General features: G+C 46.3%; 1 protein-coding gene across 3 annotated transcripts in view; it reads left to right on the forward strand.

Moving 5' to 3' along the window:
* Atp9b (ATPase phospholipid transporting 9B (putative)) overlaps positions 1-19,894 on the forward strand; it is a 196,040-nt gene extending 176,146 nt beyond the window's left edge. For 2 of the 3 annotated variants that reach the window (XM_057788553.1, XM_057788555.1), the window contains 11 exons: positions 657-755; positions 2,546-2,635; positions 5,011-5,155; positions 5,379-5,443; positions 6,467-6,622; positions 6,803-6,867; positions 9,708-9,816; positions 15,505-15,562; positions 16,294-16,497; positions 18,056-18,088; positions 18,729-19,894. In XM_057788553.1, coding sequence (XP_057644536.1) covers positions 657-755; positions 2,546-2,635; positions 5,011-5,155; positions 5,379-5,443; positions 6,467-6,622; positions 6,803-6,867; positions 9,708-9,816; positions 15,505-15,562; positions 16,294-16,497; positions 18,056-18,088; positions 18,729-18,865 — 1,161 coding nt within the window. In that variant the 3' untranslated portion in view covers positions 18,866-19,894. The remainder of the gene's footprint in view (positions 1-656; positions 756-2,545; positions 2,636-5,010; positions 5,156-5,378; positions 5,444-6,466; positions 6,623-6,802; positions 6,868-9,707; positions 9,817-15,504; positions 15,563-16,293; positions 16,498-18,055; positions 18,089-18,728) is intronic. The other variant, XM_057788554.1, reaches the window with a different exon arrangement.
* Positions 19,895-21,861: the final 1,967 nt, after the last annotated feature.

Below are 21,861 nucleotides of genomic sequence, written 5' to 3' on the forward strand. Positions count from 1 at the left end.
GAATGTGCTGCTTTTGCTGCTTCTTCTGTGTCTGTTTGGCTGGCAGCTGCCTGGCTGGCCAGCCCTGGGGATCTCACTCTTTGTCCCTCATTCTCTTCTCTCTTGAGCCTAGATTCCTCCTCCTAATTATTCTCTAAATACCAGTCCTGCCTATCCCTCCTCTGCATAGCTACTGACTGTTCAGCATTTTATTAGATCATCAGGTGCCTTAGGCAGGCAAAGCAACACAGCTTTACATAGTTAAAGCAATAGTCCACAATAGTAAGTACACAGTTTGAGTTCATGAAATAAACTCACAATGTTCTGCGGCCATTGCTGTTCCCGTCTCTAACTCTCCGTCTCCCCAGCCTGGAAGTCCCCACTTAAGCTCTCACTCCTTGCCCTATGATTATGGCTTCTCTGGACTCCTCGTGATGTGGGATTGTACAACATTTGCCCTTTGAATCTAACTGACTCTGTGTCAGAACTTTCCATTTGAAGGGTCAGCGAGGTGACCACATTTCATTTCTCCATTCAACTCAGTACGCTCTCGGCTTGCTTCTCCTCAGCCCTGCGTGGGAATCCTGAGTGTGGGGCACAGAGACCTGTGCACAGAGACACGCTTTACAGAAGTAGAGTCATACCACTGACCGTCACAAGCTTCGGTTATTTTCCAGATCTGGATGCTGACAGGTGATAAACTGGAGACAGCTACTTGCATTGCCAAAAGCTCACACTTGGTGTCCAGAACTCAAGACATCCATGTCTTCAGGCCAGTAAGTACATTTCTAAGTCACTTTGAACTGTTAAATGGGTTTTGTTCATTTGTTTGTTTTTGTTTTGAGAGGATTTTGGTTTGGTTTGGTTTGGTTTAGGGTTTCCCCCACTTCCCCGAGACAAGGTGTGTAGCTCTGGCTGTCCTGGAACTTTTTCTGTAGACCAGGCTGGCCTTAACCTCAGAGATCTGCCTGCCTCTGCTTCCCAAGTGCTGGGATTAAAAATGTGTGTTGTCATGCCCACCTAAATTGTTAAGTGTTTATCTTACAGTTAAAATGTGTATACAGTGATTGCTAAATATCTTTTAAAAATCAGCATTGGAAATGTTTTCTTATTTTGTTGTTGAATGATTGTGTCGTGCATTTTTGAATGATTCAACATTGTTGAATGATTTTGTCGTGCATTTTGAGGTAAACAAGCTGCAAATTGAAAAGCATTTTTTCCTATACATTTCATATTGTTGTTGCTTCCTATTTTAAGTAGGCATACTACAGTCATTTTCTACTCAAAACTTATAAGAAGCTGTATGTTGCTTTTAAACATTCATGTTCCTTACTAGCTGTACCATTTGTGCAAAGGTTGCTCCTAGGAGACAAGTGCAGATAGAAAGTGGAAGCGCTGGCCTGCTGCCACCCCAGACTGAAAGGTCTTCTGTAACTAGTGCAAGGAGAGTGAGAGACGGAGCTCAGTTTGTGTGTTTACTGTACTCACTGGTTATGATGAGTTTAATTCAAACAAGAAATACAAGTGCCTTGGGTCATGATTGATGGTGAGCAAGCAGACACCATGTGGCAGTGGCTGTCTGAATAAAGTGCTCGCACCTACAGAAATAATTATTTCAGTATCATTTACATGTAAATGTATTTTATTTTGAAACATCAGAATCTCAAATTATGCCCTGCAGCCTACTATTTGCAATTAAATTATTAATGCTTCTGATAAAACTTTCGATCAATTTTTGTTGGCTTTTAGAGTTATGGCAGCACAAATTAAAAATTTCACAGTAAACCTACCTACTTAGAGACGAGGTGGAGATTAATTTGGAGCATGTGAAACTTCTAATGTATTTCACTCCTCTGTCGTTTTTTAAATGCCTCTAAAATCTTCACAGAAAGCATGTGCAAAGCCAGTGCCATAATTCTTGGCATATTTTCATTCTCAAATTAATATTTCAAGATTATGTATTAATTTTACCCTTTTAGACTCCTTACTTCTATATATGATAAGTAAAAATGGGATGAGCTAAAACTCATGGCAAAAATGATAGCAGTAACTTCATGAAGTTATTTTGCATTATTCCACATTTATAAAGAAGCGTGTTTAAATAAAACCCCAGTCTATACAATTACATTTCTTACCTGGTGTGTGAGAAAGGGGAAGTCAACCTCCTTGGGCCCTTGTATTCTGACTTATAATTTTCTAGGGCTCTGTTTGTGATATGTAAGCCAGCGATCTTCAACACTGCTCACAATACCCACACCTGCCACCAGTTTAATAGATCATCTTCTAGACAGTGCTAGAAAACCCTTGCATTACATTCTTATAAGAATGTTTTCATAACACCAAAGCCCTTGCTTGCCTTTATGACCACAAACCAGAAAACAGCCCTGTGACGAGGCGCAGGCACATTATCTGTAAGGACCTTGTTACAGCACTTCTGTTCTTAGGGGAAGCACCTTTCAGTTCTAAGTACAATATCTAAAGGATCCTATTGTGAAACCTGAAAATGTCTTACTGCTCTATTGCCTGCAGTTTTAATTCATGCTGCTTTTTTTTTCCTCCAATGAAGGTGACCAATCGGGGAGAGGCCCATTTGGAGCTGAATGCATTCAGAAGGAAGCACGACTGCGCTCTGGTCATATCCGGGGACTCTCTGGAGGTGAGCATGGGTGTGGGCACGTGCGCTCTGGTCATATCCGGGGACTCTCTGGAGGTGAGCATGGGTGTGGGCACGTGCGCTCTGGTCATATCCGGGGACTCTCTGGAGGTGAGCATGGGTGTGGGCACGTGCGCTCTGGTCATATCCGGGGACTCTCTAGAGGTGAGCATGGGTGTGGGCACATGCGCTCTGGTCATATCCGGGGACTCTCTGGAGGTGAGCATGGGTGTGGGCACGTGCGCTCTGGTCATATCCGGGGACTCTCTGGAGGTGAGCATGGGTGTGGGCACGTGCGCTCTGGTCATATCCCGGGACTCTCTGGAGGCGAGCATGGGTGTGGGCACGTGTGCGTCTCTCTCCTGTGCTAACCGAGTACTACCCTGTGTATCTCTCTGACTCCAGAGGTCAGACTACTCTGCAACAGTGTATGTCTTGCTTCTGAAATAGGACTTGTCAGTAATGTACTGTGTTCTTTCTCTCTGTCCATCTGTCTAAAACTGACCTCTGTGATTGAGTGTGTTTGTCTGTCTTCCCAGGCATTCAGCCAGGATTTCCTGAATAACGCATACTCTTCAGCAGCCCAGCCAGCCTCTCCTGTCATGGCAGTTTTTGGGTTTTGTTTTGTTTTATTTTGTTTTTCCTCTGTAACATCAAGACTGCTCAATGCTCAGTCCTAAGGACATGTGCTGGCCATGTCTGACTGACCCTCTGCCCCTTCCTGTTTAGAAGCTGCTTGAGTTCAGCAGGTCAAGGCCCTGTCCTGGTTTTTGGTTCCATGCTCATTGTTAATGGCATAATCCTCCAGTGGTCATGACATTCAGCTCACAATATTTTACTCTCCATTGTCTAGACCAGTGTTTCCGTGTCTCTCTCTCTCTCTCTCTCTCTCTCTCTCTCTCTCTGTGTGTGTGTGTGTGTGTGTGTGTGTGTGTGTGTGTGTGTTCCATAACTACCTGGGTAGAAGTGGTGGGCCCGCCAGTCAACCTCTGGTATTCTCAGGGCACTTCAGAGTGTAGGGGCCTAAAGTGGACTGCAGGAAAAACTCAGGTGGGAAACAGAGGCCATTGGGCCAGTTATTTGTACTTAACTATATGTGTGGTTTTCACCTTCATACTCCTGTTCTCCCTGCTTCTATTCCTCCTGCCCTAACAGACTTAGGTTTATGAGCCTCATATTGTGGCATCACACAACATTGGTGTGTTTCCAAGAGCCAGACTGCAGTTCTCTTAAGGTTCAGTAAGGTCTGTTTATCATTGCTGCAATAAGGGATTCGGTCAGTCCTTGCTGACAACTCACAGCAATTGTGACTTTGGTTGTATCTGTGTGATCACGAGATGGTATTCGTTTGCTTTAATATGTTCCAGATAGTCTTTTCTGTCTATAAACAGAGAAGAACTATTCTCTTACATCCTGATAAGTAACAAAGCATCTTGTAAGTAGCTAACTAAACCATACCTCTTCCATGAGATTAAAGGTTATATAATGAGAGCTCTAAACCAAAAGAAAAATAAGACATAAATTAAGATAGTTGTAGTGTGTGAAACCAAGTGTCGGGTGGCTCTCAAGGCATCCTTGACATGGCCTCAGGCGTCTTCCTCCCCTGAACAGAATGCAAACAACACAGCAGCCGTGGGTTCTTCTCAGACAGACAGATAGAAGTAGGTTGACAAAAATCCTGGCTACAACTGGGAAAGGAAGTTTCCCACAGCTCCCGGCAGAGTGTACACCCGCCACCCTCTGTGCAGCTGGCTGTTAGGTCTCTGGTCTTTTAAGAGATAAGAGCCCTCCTTTTGTTGGTAACCATCTGGGCCACATGGCCTGAAGACCTGCACTTCCAGTACCTGTCCTTCATGGTGAGAAAAGTCATAGAGGACCTGGAGAGTGAGTAGACAGTGCTGTGAGGTTTGCGGTTTCTCAAGCAAGGTGGGGAACTAAGAACTGCAACAGTAACTTTGAAAAGACCTTGAGTATCATGGGTCAGATCAAGATCCCCTGAGCCACATGCCTGGGAACCAAAATAGGAATATAGTCTGGGGGAAGATGTTTGGAACTGGCTCCAGAGAAGGACACACATGTTTTGCACATATTAGCCCGGCAACTCTTCAGAATGTTCTATGATCTCTGACCTTTGCCTCTGCCTGAGACACTCTCCTCCCACAATACAGTACCTTTAGGAGATCTTGTACTCTTCCTAACTAGGGGTCTGGCCACCCCTTGCCCATCTCTGTACCTTGCCCTCCTACAACAAAAGGTGGTTTGGAGGACATAGTCACAAACCCAAAAATGCAAGTATACTTACTTGAGGAAGTCTGAGGCTTCCCCACAAGTCTACTTACCTGCTGCTTGAGCCCAGTGGTCACAGCACTGTCTCCCAGGTCTGCCTGAGGTACTACGAGCACGAACTTGTGGAGCTGGCCTGCCAGTGCCCTGCTGTGGTCTGCTGCCGCTGTTCACCCACCCAGAAGGCGCACATCGTGACCCTATTGCGTCAGCATACCAGAAAGCGCACCTGTGCCATTGGTGAGCGCACCACCTTCAGTCATGCCTTGGGTGGGTGGTGGGATAGTGTTCCACCTTCCTATCAACAGTGAAATGTGACAACCACCTTTTAAACATTTACAGGCAAAATTGTGTTGTCTCTAAAACTGACTTCATCTACATTGTATTTATACTACCAGTAGTATCAAAACAAGCACATAATGGAAAGATGATTTATTTAACTTGAACTCTTGGTGCTTCCCAGGTGATGGAGGAAATGATGTGAGCATGATCCAGGCAGCTGACTGTGGGATTGGGATTGAAGGGAAGGTAGGTATGTGCTTTCGTCACACATACAGCACATGTGCTACCTCATCTGTCGACCTGTTCAGACCAGCCCCATCCCAGGAGAGAGGTCAGCAGTCGGTCCGTCCTTTTGGTCTTCAGGCCCAGCCATAGATTGTTGGTAAACACAGGAAACTAGCATCCTTCACCGTCCTTCTTATGCTGGGAGTGTCCTTAGGACTCTCTGAGGTCCTCTATGCTCATGACCCCAGTCCAGTGTCACTGATTCCTTTCACACCTTCCTTGGGCCTTGCCCAGCACCTCAGCTCCTCCCCCTGCTCCACATGGTCCATTCTGTGCAGGTAACCATTCCTCTTGCCAACTCAGCTAGGGTTGAGGTTTGAGTTTGTGGCAAGCTTGACTGCTCCCTGTGTAGTCGCCCAAATATAAACACACAGCAAGAACTAGAAAATTTGCACAACTTGATTTTGCCTTTTTCTCTTTTCGGGGGGAGGGGAGTTGGTTTCTCCAGACAGGGTTTCTCTGTAGCCTTAGAGCCTGCCCTGGAACTCATTCTGTAGACCAGACTGGCCTCAAACACACAAAGATCCTCCTGCCTCTGCCTCCCAAGTGCTGAGTGGGATTAAAGGCGTGTACTACCACTACCCAGCTGATTTTGACTTTTTCTTTGGCTGCTCTGTTCTACTCTCCTTTGTGGTAGTTTTGAAAAAACAGAGGTAGGTTGCTTTTACAAATGTGAGGAACAGAGGTTTGGAGAATTGTCTTGGAGAGGCCTGGGACCATGTGATGAGGTAGGGCGTCCCCGAAGCCAGTGCTACCCCTTCCCATCTTACTGTGTGTGTTGCTGATAGAGCAGCGCCCCTCCTTCTGAGCAGCAGCTGATACCTGTGCGGATGCACAGGTACTAGTGTGGGCTCCTCTGCTCCACACTCTCTCATGCTGGGTGCCCTGCCCCGGGTGCCCTTTAACCCAGATGAGTTCTAAAACTCAGCTCTGTGTGCAGTTCTCAGTATGTGTGTTTCTCAGAGGCTCCTTGTGGTTCTTCAGGAGGGGAAGCAGGCTTCACTGGCAGCTGACTTCTCCATCACACAGTTCAGACACATCGGCAGGCTGCTCATGGTGCACGGGCGGAACAGCTACAAGAGGTCTGCAGCACTCGGCCAGTTTGTCATGCACCGGGGCCTCATCATCTCCACCATGCAGGTAGCAAGCCTCTGCCAACACGCCACAGCAGGCAGTGCCTTCTCTGAGGGCTGTGCCATTGTCATGGGAGGTGATCACAGTATCTGTTATGTGTCATTGCATTGTAATGAGACCCCTGTGTGGATGTGGTGTGAATGTGACCACAGCAGCTGTGCCTAACTTATGATATCTTCTCTTAAGGCCGTGTTCTCCTCAGTCTTCTACTTTGCATCCGTCCCGCTGTACCAGGGATTCCTCATGGTCGGGTAAGTGAGTCAGATGCTCTTGGTGCTGTTCAGCTTCATGGACGTGAGAATTTTTATTTGCTATTTGGAGAAAGACATGCGAGTGATCCTCAGGGTGTTCTGAGTAATTGATGCATATAAGCATTTAAAATGACTGACTGCCATAAAATCTTATGTTGAGTTTGAGGAAATTTAAAAAACACCTGGACACTTGAGCTTTTTAAGACTCTGCTAAGGGGGCTGGAGAGATGGCTCAGCGGTTAAGAGCACTGACTGCTCTTCTCAAGGACCTGGGTTCAATTCCCAGCACCCACATGGCAGCTCACAACTGAAAATCCAGTTCCAGGGGATCTGACACCTTCACACCAATGCACATAAAATAAAGTTAAATAAACCATAAAAATTTAAAAAAAAAAAAAAAGACTCTGCTAAGTTTCTCACTAGATTTTGTTTTCTTGGGGAAGCCATAATTTATGTCAGGAACCATGGCAGATCTGAGGTTTTATAAAAGGGCCCCATAGCATAATGAGAGGGGCAGAACCAAGGGGAGGGTACATGCCAGCACTGCCATCAGCAGGGGTTGAAGCAGGCAGGCCACAGCTGCAGGCCTCCTGAGCCTGCCCCGTCCCAGTGAGGATATGACTGTACCATGAAGGGAACAGGACCAGCCACTAGCCAGGAATCGAGGCCGAGAAAGCACGGGGGTGTCTTCTTAGCTTTGGGAGAGAATAACTAGTAACTAGTCTGTCCCTAGCAACAACAAAACTGCCTTTACAGCAAGTGCTTCAGAAGTGTGGTGTGCCCCAAGGATAGTGCCCACCACACCTGAAAGGAAGACTCCAAGTAAACAAATGTCGTTTCTGTCATCCTCTCCTCAGTTGTTACACCGAGAGATCATACACAGAAGTGTGACTGTTAGTGCCCACAGATAAAAGCTGTCCCCTCCACTTTCTGTCTGTGCCCATCAAGGTTCGTCACTCACCTCAAACCAGGGCTCCATCTTATAACCAGAAAGCACTTGGAAAGGACAGTTTGTAGCCGTGACCTTGATGTCGCCCCAGGAAGTAGCTGTCCTCCTGACATCCCTGTTTGGCCTGTGAGGACAGCGAGAAACAGGAGATTCAGGACCGTGCTGGCTCAGACTGGAAAGGATTGGCTTGGGTGCCACCCTCCACTACACCGTACACCAGCACCTTTCTCCACAGTGCTCAGCTGCCCTCCTGGCTGGTAGAGGGCAGACAAAGCAAGTTCTCTTACTTACAAGTTGATATGAGTACGTCCTAAGTGCACAGGACAGCTCCCAGAACTCCTAATAACTTAAGCTAGAATCGGGGGTTTAGGTCTTTGTTAAATGTCAGGTCCTGTGAGTCACCGTCCTCTGTCAGTATCTGCTCTCTGCGGTGAGTGCAGTGTCCTCTCTCGACTTCTTCCTTCTTACACCTCACTGCACCCTGCACCATCAAAGCAGAAGGTGTGCCTGTGGTTTTGCCACCACAGCAGCATGTCTTTCCCATAGTACAGCCGCCCTCTGTCAAGACTCTCAGTAGCCTGTTGGGCCCACCCAGAGTCCATGATGGTGTCTAATGGATAAGTCGTTAGCGTAACTGTGAAGCACCTGCACACTAGTGCTGACAAGGAGTGTGGGTCTCTGGGAAGCCAGTACGTTTCTGACCACATTGTGATATCATGAAGAAAAGGAAGGCCTCCCATCTCAGACCCAGACGTGTTTACTGCCTCTCACCATCACTTGGCTGTGGCTTTGGGAAATGTGCATAATCCCCTGAGCCTGTTTGACCCAACAGGAAGTTATAGTGAGGAGCTCAAGTGGTACTGTACAGACAGGCTGCTTGTAAGTGTCTGGCAAGCCATTAAATAGGCCTCTGCTCTGTGACTAGAACCAAACCAAAGAGTGACAGTCTGTACAAAAATTGGGACAAGCTGAGCATAGTGGTACATGTGTATAAATAATCCTAGCACTTATGAGGGCCATTTTGGGTCTGTAGTGAGTTCCATTCCAACTTTGGCTACAGAGTAAGGCCCTATGTTAGGAAGAGGGCAGGGGATGTTTTTACCAGTTTTATTTGTAATAAGCCCAAATTGGAAATAACCAAGATATATTTACACAAATGAGCAACTGGTTCAATGAGTGTGGCTTATCCATCATGAGGTATCACTCAATTGTAAGGAAGGCACTGTGCACAGCCGTAGATCTCCAGGGCATGGCACAGAGTCTGGAAAGCCGTCCCTAAACTTGCCTTCTGCCTACATCTCCACAGTAGCCCTCACATGACAGAATGGTTTAAGTACAGGCCTGAGGGCTAAGTGTAGTTGACGAGACATGAGCATGCCAGTGGGCTGGGTGTAGTAGTCAGGTCTGCGATCGGGTACTGTGAAGATATTGAGATATCTCTGTATTAGGTGGATGCATGTGGGTCTGCAAGGATCATTCAAAGTTTAATAAGGAGATTAGACCTGTGATACAACACTGTGTAATCCTAGCTCTCAGGAGGCTGAGGCAGGAGGATCCCAAGTTCAAGGCCCACCTAGGCTTCCTAGGAAGTTTCAGTTTATCCTTGGCTGTGCGAACCCTGTCTCAAAAAATAAGTTTAGTAAGAAAACTCTTACATTAAATGGATGCCACTCTCTGTAAGAGTCTGTGATTTATATGACAACCCTGTGCTGGGCTCTGGAACCAGACTCAGGAAGAATCTAAATTGGTGCCACCTTGGGGGTTTAGGTTTGTTTTTATAAGATTGTGTTTTCTGGGTTTTGAGACTGACCTACCTCTGAATCTAGAAACGTTGTCACAGTTTTGTTGCAAACATTCACCAGGATAACTCAATGTTGTCTTGCTTTTCTAGGTACGCAACTATCTACACTATGTTCCCGGTGTTCTCCTTAGTGTTGGACCAAGATGTGAAGCCAGAAATGGCAATTCTCTACCCAGAGCTGTACAAGGACCTCACCAAGGTAAGACCCCAGTGCCAGACTCACCCAGTGAGAACACATCAGGGCTGGCCTTTGTGTATTCCAGCAAAATAGAGACAGCCTCTGTCCTGGATAGCATAAGAAATGTATGGCATGTAGCAAGCATTAGAAAACATTTTGAAGTATCATTTCTAGAAAACAATTTTCAACTCTCTGGAATAGTCATGTGATGTTGCACATAAGAGTTTAGTGAGTGTTCTGAACCATTTGTGAGCTTTTGTAAATTTAGCAAAGTCATCCAAACCTGTGCCTTGAGTCTTACAAAGGACCCTCTCTAGCTGTGGCTCAGCCTGCCTAGCACTGTCCCCATGTGAGAGGCTGGCCTCTTTTACTCCGTGCAGAATGCAGCCCTCTCCAGCTACAGATCCCTAGAATCCATGACTCAGAGTGTCCTGTGCATTCCTGGGTCTCTAATTGTGAGTTTCAGAATTGCACCTTGAAAGCGGTTCGTGCATGTCTCTGTGCTGGAGACATACACTGTTCTGTGGCGATAGTGCAGAATGTGGTCTGACCTGCAAAGACTGAAGCTGCTACCATGAAGAGGCCCCACTCAGCTGGGAACAGCGCTCCTAAGAATAAACTGTTCCTAAGGAGGTTTGAAGTTGGCCATGTGTTACATCGAAGCATATTTTTAAAGCTAAAAACCAAGAGGACAAAAATAGAGAAATAGCTGAGCCCTGCACATACAAATTCTTAAAAATTCAGGATTTTCTACATGGCTAGCTTTTCCTAAACCACAAAACAACTCCAATTTAAGGCAGTATCCATATGATATAGTGAAGAAGGAAATAGATTGGGTGTTCAAAGAATTAGTTGCTAGCCCAACTGACCATTTGCAGATTAGGATGTAGCCTAGCTAACTGCTAACTAATGGACTAGACTGTAGTCCAGCTGACTGCCAGCCAACTCACTAGACTATAGTCCAGCTGACTGCTAGCTAACTCACTAGACTGTAGTCCAGCTGACTGCCAACTAACTCATTAGACTGTAATCTAGTTGATAGCTAACAGACCAGACTGTATGTAGTTCAGCTGACTGTTTACTAACAGACTAGACTAGTTCAGCTGATCATCACCTCATCAGATAGGTGTTGGGTAAAGTCGCCTTACTTTAGTGGTTTAATGGTATTATTATTATAATTACCAAATTTATAAAACTTAAAGCCTCTTAAAAGAGCTATAAAGTATCCATATAATTCTGTTTTCAGGTTAAATAAATCTTCATCTTTATAGCATAAAATAACATAAACATCAACTATTGTCATGATGATAATGTAGTTGTAGCTACCAGAAGAGATTTCCCAAATTTTTACATATTACAACCATAAAAGGAACACTTTGAATCTAAAATTCTAAAATGAGACTAGGATCAGAATATGGCCGTAGGAACAAAAACTGTAGGAATTTATTGCAAATGGTTAGTTTTAGTAGCTCACTCATTTGCTTATCTCCAGATATTCTGCAAATGTTTGATTAACAAAAGAAAAGCAGAAACCAGCTTTTGATACAACTTTAGACATCCCACCCCCTAACCCCACCCTTCTTACATCTAGGCAGTCTGCATCCCTTAGAATTGGACACTGTAGGTCGTGTTGCTCAGCTATGACACTCTCTGGCAGGTTTAGGATACTCAACAGTGAAGTAATGGGCAAGCACAGTCTTCCATAGGCATTAGAGGAAACATGGCTTTTACCACTTGTAGCAATTTAGCCCTTGTATCATTACAGGCACCTAAATTATCTAGTAACAAAACTATGGATAAGGTCACAAGTGTCTAAGTAGCTCATTGTCTCTGTGATTCATCATTAGTTCTCACCATATAAACTCAAGGAGTTTCTTGTGCAGTCTGAACTGGGTTGCATTTCATCCGGGTTAAGTCTCCATTTTTGTAAAGAATTTAGAATGTCTCAACATCCCAGAATGATCCCTGCATTATTTTAACAATTCAGCTTCCTATTTTCTCTAAGTTCTCTTTTCCTGTGATCCAGAAAGCTGTAGTTTTTATCTTTGCAGTATCTAGTACTTTACACATCTGGTATACTTCAAATCCTTCAAAAACAAAATCATAGTAATTGGATTAAGTTGAACTGTCTTGTCTTAATTGGAAGAACCATTTTGAAGCTTTTCATTTCTTCTGAACACTTTGGCAAGACACCCATATGACGGCTCTTTCCATCCTTTAATAATCATGAAACCAGAGATGGGACACCATGTGCCCATGTAAGAGGCACCTATTACAATTGAAGGACATGCTTCTGATGAGCCTACATTTTAGCAGCAGGAAAAGAAAAGAAAAAACATATTTTGTGGTAAATGCCAGGGTGGTAGCAGAGGACAGCAGCTTGAAATAAGCATTTCTAGCAGTTGCCCATTGCTGATTTATCCAGATATTTTCAGTTGCTCATCCAAAGTCAAAGCAACCAAAGGAGGTACTGTGTTCTTTGCAACAAATACCTGTGACTTAGTCACCCTTCTGTTGTCGTGAAGAGACACCATGACCAAGGCAACTTATTAAAGACAGCATTTAATTGGGGGCTTGCTTACAGTTTAGAGGGACAGTCCATGATCAGCATGGCAGGGAGCATGGCAGCAAGTGAGCAGACATGGCGCTGGAACAGTAGCTGAGAGCACACACATGATCCACAAGTAAGAGGCAGAGAGTGAGAGTCTGCGCCTGGCATGGGCTTTTTAAATCTCAAAGCCCACCCCAGGTGGCAGATTTTTTTCCCCCAACAAGGACACATCTCCTAACTGTTCACAAAACTGGTCCACTAACTAGGGACCAAGCATTCAAATTAGAATCTTTGGGCCTATTCTCTTTCAAACCAGCACACACTGTTTTCCATTAGTCAAGGCTATAAACAGTGCATGTATTCCAGATCCACTGTACTGTTCTAATCAGATCTACTAACTGGTGGGCCTAAACATTTTTGGTCTGTTTCTCAGCCTAAACTGTACCTGCCCCTTCTTATATGTCACCAGGTGTGGTTTAGGCCTTGGCGATAGAGATGGCGATAGTGTCTGTTCACTAAATGGTTGTTGAATGAATGAGAGAGTAAAGCAGTCAACTACATGAAGGGACACCATTTCCTTCATTTTCAAAAAAGACCAGTTTCCTTTCCATACAGAAAAGAATGTATTTATAACTGAACTATTTCTTGTTCTTTTAAAATCCAGTTTAGGCTCTGAACTATTAAGCATCGCTTCTCTTGAGTTCACTCAATCTCCACAGGAAATTGATGTGCCCGGGGCCTCCCCAGCCCTGCAAGTTCCTCCATGTCCTGGGTGGACACACTCTTAGAGAGCTAGAAGTAGTGTGAGAACAGGCTACAGAGGTGATTCCGCCAGCTGAGACAGCATGATTCCAGTCCACTTGTATGTCATAAACACATGTCACTAGCTACATATGCATTCTACACCCAGTGACATTTTGTGCTTTCATTTTCATGATTTTACTCATCTTGGGGTTAATTAACCCTTTCGTAAAATTCTTTTTTTATTACATTTTTGGTTCATCTACATGTAAAGTGTGTAATGTTTAATTAGAGAAATATCAATGGTAATACCAACTGAATATGCTATCATTCATAGTTTCTCTATGTTGTATAATTTACTTGACCTGAGATGCATGCCATTAACTGCATTTCAAAGAAAAGGAAACTGAGGCATGCAGATTTAGTCAGGAACTGAGGATAAAACAGGAGGTATATGCTGGGCAAGGCTGACTCTGGATGTCTGTTTAGAGCCTGTGTGATTTTGACATGTCTACCACATGGACAGAGTTTCTGTTGGGTGGCCTGGTCTTTGGTACTTGAGTGAGCGATTGAGCCTGTCAGTCAGGGGAGCAGCCTTCTAAGCAGCCTGTAGTCCATAGGACTGAGCTGCTTCTGTGGCTGATAGATTTGTGCCACAGAGTGGGATTCTTTCTCCTGTGGATCTGTTTGGAAGCATCTACATCAGGGGACACGAGCCTTATGCACATTTCCTCTGATTACTTACTGATGGTGTTATACCCATTTTATTAGTCCAGACTTACTAATCTGTGGCCTCTGTAGTCAGTAGTCATCATACATGGCCTGATATGTTTGCAGCCTTAACAAGACACATGGCACAAAGTCCTCATTAACTTCCAACATCTAAATTGATCATTTTCTCTCAGTTTCTGTGCATTTCAGAAAATCTGGCTATTGAGTACATCTCTTTACTTATAAAAACATTAAAGTTAAATTTCCTTTTAAATTCCTAAAGTAAAATTAGTCACATGCTTAATTACAGATGAGTTTTATGACCAGAGACCAAACATGCTAGTGTCTGACAAGAGAAGTGCCCTTGGAAAATAGGTGCTAGAGAAACCTGCTTAAGTTCTCTGCTTTTGAAAATCAATATTAACTTTAATCAAGTACGGTAGAGTTGATTTCTTCTATGTCATCTGTAGTGAGGATTGGGGCTCAGTCAGCATCTTCCCTGATAGACACTTGTAACCAAGAACTGCTTAAATGGAAGGGTAGCTATTGTTTACAGTTAAAGTATAACTGGAATTAGAGTATGCACGCACATGTACCTGCATGCATGTGTGCTCACCACATCTGTGCAGAGGCCCGCGTGTGTCCATGTCCTCTGGAACTGGAGCTCCTGGTGGTTCTGCACTGCCTTGTGCTGGAGGGGCACTACGCTTCCTTAACTACCAAGCTGTCTCTTCAGCCCTGTGGCAACACATCTTTCTACTTTGACCACTAGAAGTTCCCACCATGCTCCCGTCCATTGCGGTTCTAGGCTGTGGTATGTTATTGCTGTCCTGCATCCCTGGAGTGTCCACCTTTCCTTGTACGCACTTATACCCACATCTCCTACAAGAACCCCTCTCCTAGGGAGTGGAGATGGGGGGAAAGGGTGTATTAATGCAGAACATTGGAATCTGAGTCAATGACATCACAGGATGCCAGAAGCATGCAAGAAGGAGCTGAAGGACCTGTGCATCTGTCTCCACATAGAGGCTCACGGTCATCCTACTCTGGCATATGTCACCTGATGGGCCTAGCATTGAGTCCTTGACAGTCCTTCCTTGTATTGGAATATCTTAAGCTGTGAGATTCAGTGCAGGGGACTAGGCAGCATCTCTTGTCTCTGGACCATGCTGGGAGCCTGTGCTTTGTCTGAATGGTGAGGCAGAGTACACAGGAAACCATCTCATCTGTCTGTGCTGGACTTACAATGTGGAATGTTTTCCTGAAAGGATTACCAAATCAGAAATTCTTACTCCAGTTGGGACAAGTCATAACTGAAATGCCTTCACTGTTTCTACTTTGGGGTGGGGGAGTCCAGAAAAAAACTGAGAAGTAAATAATTATTTCTAAAGAGTAACAAAGTAGAGGGAAAATATTTTTATTACAGTCTTTATCTATTAGTTCAGTTAAAGGTTTGTCTGTAGATACCAGCTTCTGGGTTACTAGGAATCCAAGGACATGGCTGTGGTTTAAGAATTCTACACATGAGAGAAGGCATTTAAACTCCAACCAACCACAGGCATTCAGTACACACCATGATGCCCACCCAGGCTGAGGTCCCCTTTGTCAGGCTTAGGACAGCATATGGGTGGGCCCCTGCCCTTGGGACTATATAGTCAGGCACGTTACTCTGCTCTCCTAACTAACTGTTCCACTGTCCACCCTAGGGCCGGTCCCTTTCCTTCAAGACCTTCCTCATTTGGGTTTTGATCAGCATTTACCAAGGTAAGATGGCTCCTGATTTTACCAGACCAGAGAGAGAGTGTGTGTGTTAGCAATACTGTATTCTAGTTTTGCCTGCAAATTAAATTTCAATGGTTTAAATTTCTTCAGCAGTTAAGTTTGTTTCTCTTGTAGATTGGCATTCCAGTGTGTGGATGTGTGCATTGATATTCTGGGGAGAGCTTTTGATTTTGGTTTGATTTTGAAGGTTTTGAATTTTAGAGATAAGGTCTCTTGTAGCCCATGGTGGGTTCAGGCAAACTCATTATGTAGCTGAGACTGGTCTTGAACTCCTGATCCTTCTATTTCTACCTTCTAAGTGCTGGGATTACAGTTGTCTGTCACCGTGCCCTGTTTGTGTGATGCTAAGGATCAAACCCATGTCCCCCTTTATACAAAGCAGGTACTCTACCTACTTAGCTGCATTCACAAGCCCCAGACTGGTACTTTTTAACTATTGTATGTCAGCCAATCAGAAAACTCTGTAAGTACTTTTTATATTGTGGTGCACAGTGGCTGTCTTTGAGAGATGTGTTGCCCTCTGCTAGAGTTCCCGGAAGGAAAGATTGTCCTAACATCACTAGCTGCCCGATCAGAGAGCTCATGTAAGAAATACTGGGAAGTTGGCTTCCGGCAGATCTGCAGGACTGGCCTGTCCATCCTCACCAGCAGTGGCTGTGCTCCTGGTCCCTGTTGCATGTGTGTAAGCCAACCGTTCCTGTGCTCCCTTCCAGGTGGCATCCTCATGTACGGGGCACTGGTGCTCTTTGAGGCAGAGTTCGTCCATGTCGTGGCCATCTCCTTCACGGCACTGATCCTGACTGAGCTGCTCATGGTGGCTCTGACCATTAGGACATGGCACTGGCTCATGGTTGTGGCTGAGTTTCTCAGTCTGGGCTGCTATGTCGCCTCACTTGCTTTTTTAAATGAGTATTTTGGTAAGTGCTTGGAGCTTTGATTCATTATCTGTGACGAATTAACCTTTTGTTGTTATCTCTTCAACAGCTTATATTATAGACAAGTCCCATATTATATATATATATTATATTATAGACAAGTCCCATAGCAGAAAGTTTCACAACACAGAGGTTTGTTTTTATGGAAGGATAAAAATCATGTAGTGATTTATAAAATTAAGACCTTCACAGTCCTGTGTGTGTTTGCTTGCAATCATTTTCCCTAAAAGAACTGTGCTATTGATGTTTTCATGGTGGAAGCTGATGAGTGCTTCAAGGCAGCCACTTTTGGAGAGGAGGTCTGGGTGTGGGGACCACGTGTGTTCTACTTCCTTCTGCTGTCTGCAGAAGTCATAGCAGCCCAGCAGGCAGCCAGGCTCCTCACCATGTGACTAGGGATCTTCACCAGCACCTCCCTGAGTTGGAGTCCAGGGCCTGTTGCTTCTAACACATTCTTTGTGCTAGCCCCAGCCCCAGCTCACAGTGACTTACCAGGTGACCTTGGGACTATGGGGATACCCTGAGCCCTGTACTCTCAGAAAAGAGACCCTAAGTGAAATGCACTGTTTCCTGAGGAGTTGCCCATCTGAATCTACACTCGTGTACCCTCAACATTCCCAGTGGCTCCCGTGTCCCTTAGCACTGCTCCGCCCTCACTCGGCCCACTCCACTCTGCTCTGCTAGGTTTCATCACTCTTCCTCCCCAGCCAGAGGCTGAGAATGGCAGAAGCCAGGTCACCTCAGCATGCTCATTGTGCCTAATGACACCACGTCTGATTCTTTCCCAAGATCTATAAAATCACGGCAGAAGGAAAAGATACTCCTTGTGAATCTGTCAGTGTGGGGCTGCACTGCTCCTGGAGTATAGAAAGGCCCAGCTTCCCAGACTTCAAACAGAGCATGTGCATGCTCCATGCACCCATGCTGTACTTTCTTGTAGCTGCCTGAAAGTCAAGCAGAGTGCTTCCTGCTCCAAAAAGAAAGGCTCCAGACTTCAGAAAGGAGAAGGCTGTATGTGTCCCTCTTGTGTTCTCCACACCCATGACAGCAGCAACAGCTGCCTTCATGAGCAGTTGTCCATACAAGTTAGCCACCCACCTGAATAACAAAGTCCTCTAGGTGGTAGATCAGAGCCACAGTGGTGAGTTCACTCACTGTAGACCGTCAGTCTTTAGAGCAGGCGGAGTGACGCAGGTGGGAATGGAGTCAGCCTGAAGTCCACATTGCACTTGACGTGTAAGAAATGGCTTTCAAATGAGACCATCAGGTGTGGCAGGGTTCTAGCACACATCCAGGGGGCGTCTGGGCATTTGCTTCCATATTGAGTGATGTAATTGTTATATTGCCATTCTGCTTAAAAGATTATGTGGCAACAAGCAATGAAATGCAAGTTGAAACTCCCAGCACAAGTGCATTTCCTGCTAACATTCTACTGCTTTTTAATGCATTTCTCCAGTAAGTAGCTAACTAACCACTGAAAATGCCTGAGCCTCTTTCCGTCTTCCTTCACATGCTTTATCCATGTTTTCTCTCGGCACAGGTATAGGCAGAGTATCTTTTGGCGCTTTCTTAGGTAGGTAAAGTTATTATTCCCTTCCAGAGTATAGACTTTTAGCAAAAACGCATTGGTTTGGCACGCCAGGCTAATTCTTTAACGTTGAGATAAAAGCCAGTTTTCCCCTAACTTAGCACTCCTCACCCACTGAGACCTTGCAAACCCTCCCTGAGCTGCACAGTGTGCTCCCAGGTGTTGCCTGTCCTCCTGAAAACACTTGCTGTAGGTGCCAGCTAGAGACTGGGCGCTGAGCTCCAGGCCCCAGTGTGAGTCTGTTACTCTAGTGAGCGGGACCCTCTTATCCCGGCTTTGACAGCAGTTTGTGGACTCCTCAGCACAAGTGAGGCTTTCCCACCTGTCTTGCCATGAGGACTTTGGTGGCCTTGTTAACCACAAGCGAGCTATATCCTCTATAAATCATGCTGAAAGTGCCGTCTGCCCTATTAGCCAGCTCCAGGCCTTCCCAGTGCCAGGATGTGCTTGCTCCCTGTGCAGAGAGAAGCACGAGTTGGACAGGTGCACAGTAAGGACAGTCAAGGTCAAGGCAGACCTGTGTGCATGGCCTCGGTGGAGCCCATGGTTCTGGGGATCCTGAGGGGCTCAGTCTGGGCTGGGAGCTCCTGTAGCGGCTCTCAATATCTCTCTCTCCTCCCGACAGATGTTGCCTTCATCACAACCGTGACCTTCTTGTGGAAAGTGTCAGCCATCACTGTGGTCAGCTGCCTTCCACTCTACGTGCTCAAGTACTTGAAGCGGAAGCTGTCCCCTCCCAGCTACTCCAAGCTGTCCTCCTGAATATGACATGAGGCCAGGTAGAGACACTCCTGCGCTGGGCAGCGTGAGGGACTGGCCCTGCTGGTGGGCTGAGGGCTGAGTTCCCCCGGCCCTCCTCCCGGTGTCTGTACTGTAGCAGCGTGAACAGCTACTGAAAGGAAGTGATTGCTTCAGCACGGCTGGGCAGGGTTTAGTTCCTGAGCACCAAAAGCTAACTTCTGCAGTGTCCCAGCACGCGGCTCCTTCCTTTGATGGTGTACTGTGGAAAGCCATTGCTACTCAGACTGGAGGTGCCTGCACATGCCACCGCGCCTCAGCAGACAGTGGACCTGCTCGTCCACCCTGACACTGGCACACTCCTCTTCAGATGCAGTTTTGCTTTTCACTGGACACCACACACATAACAAGCCTAAGTGGCCAAGCAGTGACACTTCCGGTATCCTAATTCCGTTGCAGCTATGAATGTAAACCATTCCTCGAGGCACTGCTGTTAGCCGATACGTTTTTATACCATGAAACCATATTCAAAACCGTTTACGTAGAACTCAGCTGTCCTGTGCAACTCACGGCACCACAATGCTTTGCTTCCTGAGTAGGGGTTCCTAGACGACATGGCTTTACCTCAGCACTCTGAGCTTGTGATGGCAGATCCTCTGTTGAAGGCTGCACTGAGGGCTGGTGGGCGTTCCCTAGGGGCATGCTGGGCTCAGTTCGCCCCATGCATTGTGTGCGTGTAGCTCTGCACTGTGCAGTGTGTGCCTGCCACACACACAGTGGACCTTGTGACCTCAGCTCTCCCCACTGTGCAGCAGGCTGTGGGAGTCTCCTTTGCACTAGTTTTTTGTACGTGCCTGTGCTCTTCAGCTTGACTTCCCTCAGATGTAGGCCCTAAGACCCTGAATTCCTTGGGGGAGGACAAGCTGCGTGAGCAGAACACTGAGGACGTCCCCCTCACAGGCTGTGGGTCTGTTCAGGACCTGCCCCAGGCATCTGTGGGCGCTGCTTTTCAGAGAGAAACTCTGTGGCGTGGCGTAAATAAAGCTTCATTTGTCCCTATAGTGCCTTTTGACTTGACCGCCTTTGTTATTAGTAAGGAACCTTCTGGGTATTTAAGTATTCCTGCAGAACTGCCGTCAGGAAAAGCTGTTTCTGACATTCCCCACAAGGTGTCACTGTTTGTTTTCAGTTCACAGGCTGGTTTTCTCTGTTGAAAGAGGGAGTCCAGAGGCCACTGACCAACCTATCTGACTGGACTTCACTGATGCAGCGGGAATTAAGGGTGTTGGATTCACAGCAATGCCAAGGGGCCATGAGGCGAGGGCAGGCACATTGCTTAGGTCAGGGTGTGAACTGACTGCAGATCACTCACTGTGTGTGCTGTTTAGAAATAGAGCTCACACGGGAAGCTAAACCAGAAGGTGGTAAAGAGTTGCAGGCAGCCTCAGAAAATAGCACTATGAGTCTCTGGGGCTCAGCAGCTTCCGCACAGCAATGGGATACAGAGAAGGAGAAGTAGTTGGGCTTTGTATCTTCAGAGGCTGAGATGCACGAAGTCCTTGTTAGAGACTGTGGGAAGCCCATGTGCTTGCTCCTCCATGAAGTGAACATAATCTCCCCCTCAGGGTGCCGCTGTCCGGGTCAGATGAGACGACGGCGGGAAGAAGCCCTGAGCAGATGCCTGGCACACAGTGACTCAGAAGGCTGTGTAGCATTGCTCCTTGGCTGGACTGAAGAAAATGACTGCTTAATAAAGGATTGTTTGACCTGATCTAGCTCAGGCCTACAAAGTAGCTCTTCAAGTGTCAGGGAAAGAGGTGTGTTTCTGCTGGCTTCTAAGACAACCTCGCTGAGTGTAGTTTTAAATTCTGGAGCTATGTCGGCTCCAGAAGTTCTCCTGGACAGGCTTGCCTGCTGATGAGCACTGTCTAGCTCTCACAGGACTTCTGCAGGCCTGCTCCTCTGCCTTGTGCAAAAAAAAAGGGCCCTGGTCTCCACCTCCCTCCCCATTGGAAGCTCTAAGGCAGGAAAGTTCCACAAGCTCCTCCAGTACACAAAGGCATGTGACAGACACAGTCTTGCTCCTTACACAGGAAAGTATGGATGTAAGGAGCGAGCAGGACAGATAGCAAGTGGAGAGACTCCCTGGAAAGCCAAGACCAGAAAAGATCCATTCACTCCAAGAAGGAAACAGCTCTGGGGTCAGAGGAGCAGACAGAGACAGAGCACAGACAGTGGAGCCGAGAGTAAGGGTGGCTCGGGAAAGGACAATGAGGCGGGCATGGTGGGCGAACAGAGGGAGAATGAGCAACTGGACAGTGGGCAACTGAATAGATAAATAGGCTGGCATATAGATAGCGGGTGGCTGGATGGATCAATGGATGGGCAGGCGCTCCAGCAGGTGAATAAATGAGTAAGCAGATAGACAGGTGGACAGATGTGTGGATGAACAGATGGGCATAGATGGGTGGGTGGCTGGATGAGCTTTGATGACCACGTAACATCTCAGCCTAGGACCACCAGGCTTTTCCTTCTGGCCTCACTGTGTTCCCACAGAACCATGACATTGTTAAAACGGCCACAGGCTCCTTCCCATGGTGCTCGGAGTAGCCAAGAGGCCAAGTGCTGCTCCACCTCCGAGGGAGGCCGGCCTGGGGACCCGTCCTCATGGACAGCATCCTGGCATGATGAGTATACCAGAGGCCTTAGTCAAAAGACAGGTGACCCAGCTGGTCAAAAAGCAAAACTAGCAACATTCTGTACCGAGACAAGAGTGGACTGAAAGCAGACGGACAGGACAGCTGCGGTGTGCTACCAGGAGGTATCAGGAAGCCAGTGGCCATGGCAATATCGTTCACCGTTAACTGCATATAAAAGTATCCCTTAGGACAAAGAGAGCTCTTGGTGGAAATTGCGCTAAGGTGAAGTGGATACGTGAAAGAACACTCTGGTCTCGGCAGGCCAGTTGCCCTCCTCAGCAGAGCTGCTTTCTTTAGTTTTTAAAGGTTTTTGTCTCTGTG

The sequence above is a fragment of the Chionomys nivalis genome, chromosome 14, assembly GCF_950005125.1.
Source record: "Chionomys nivalis chromosome 14, mChiNiv1.1, whole genome shotgun sequence".
Lineage (NCBI taxonomy): Eukaryota > Metazoa > Chordata > Mammalia > Rodentia > Cricetidae > Chionomys > Chionomys nivalis.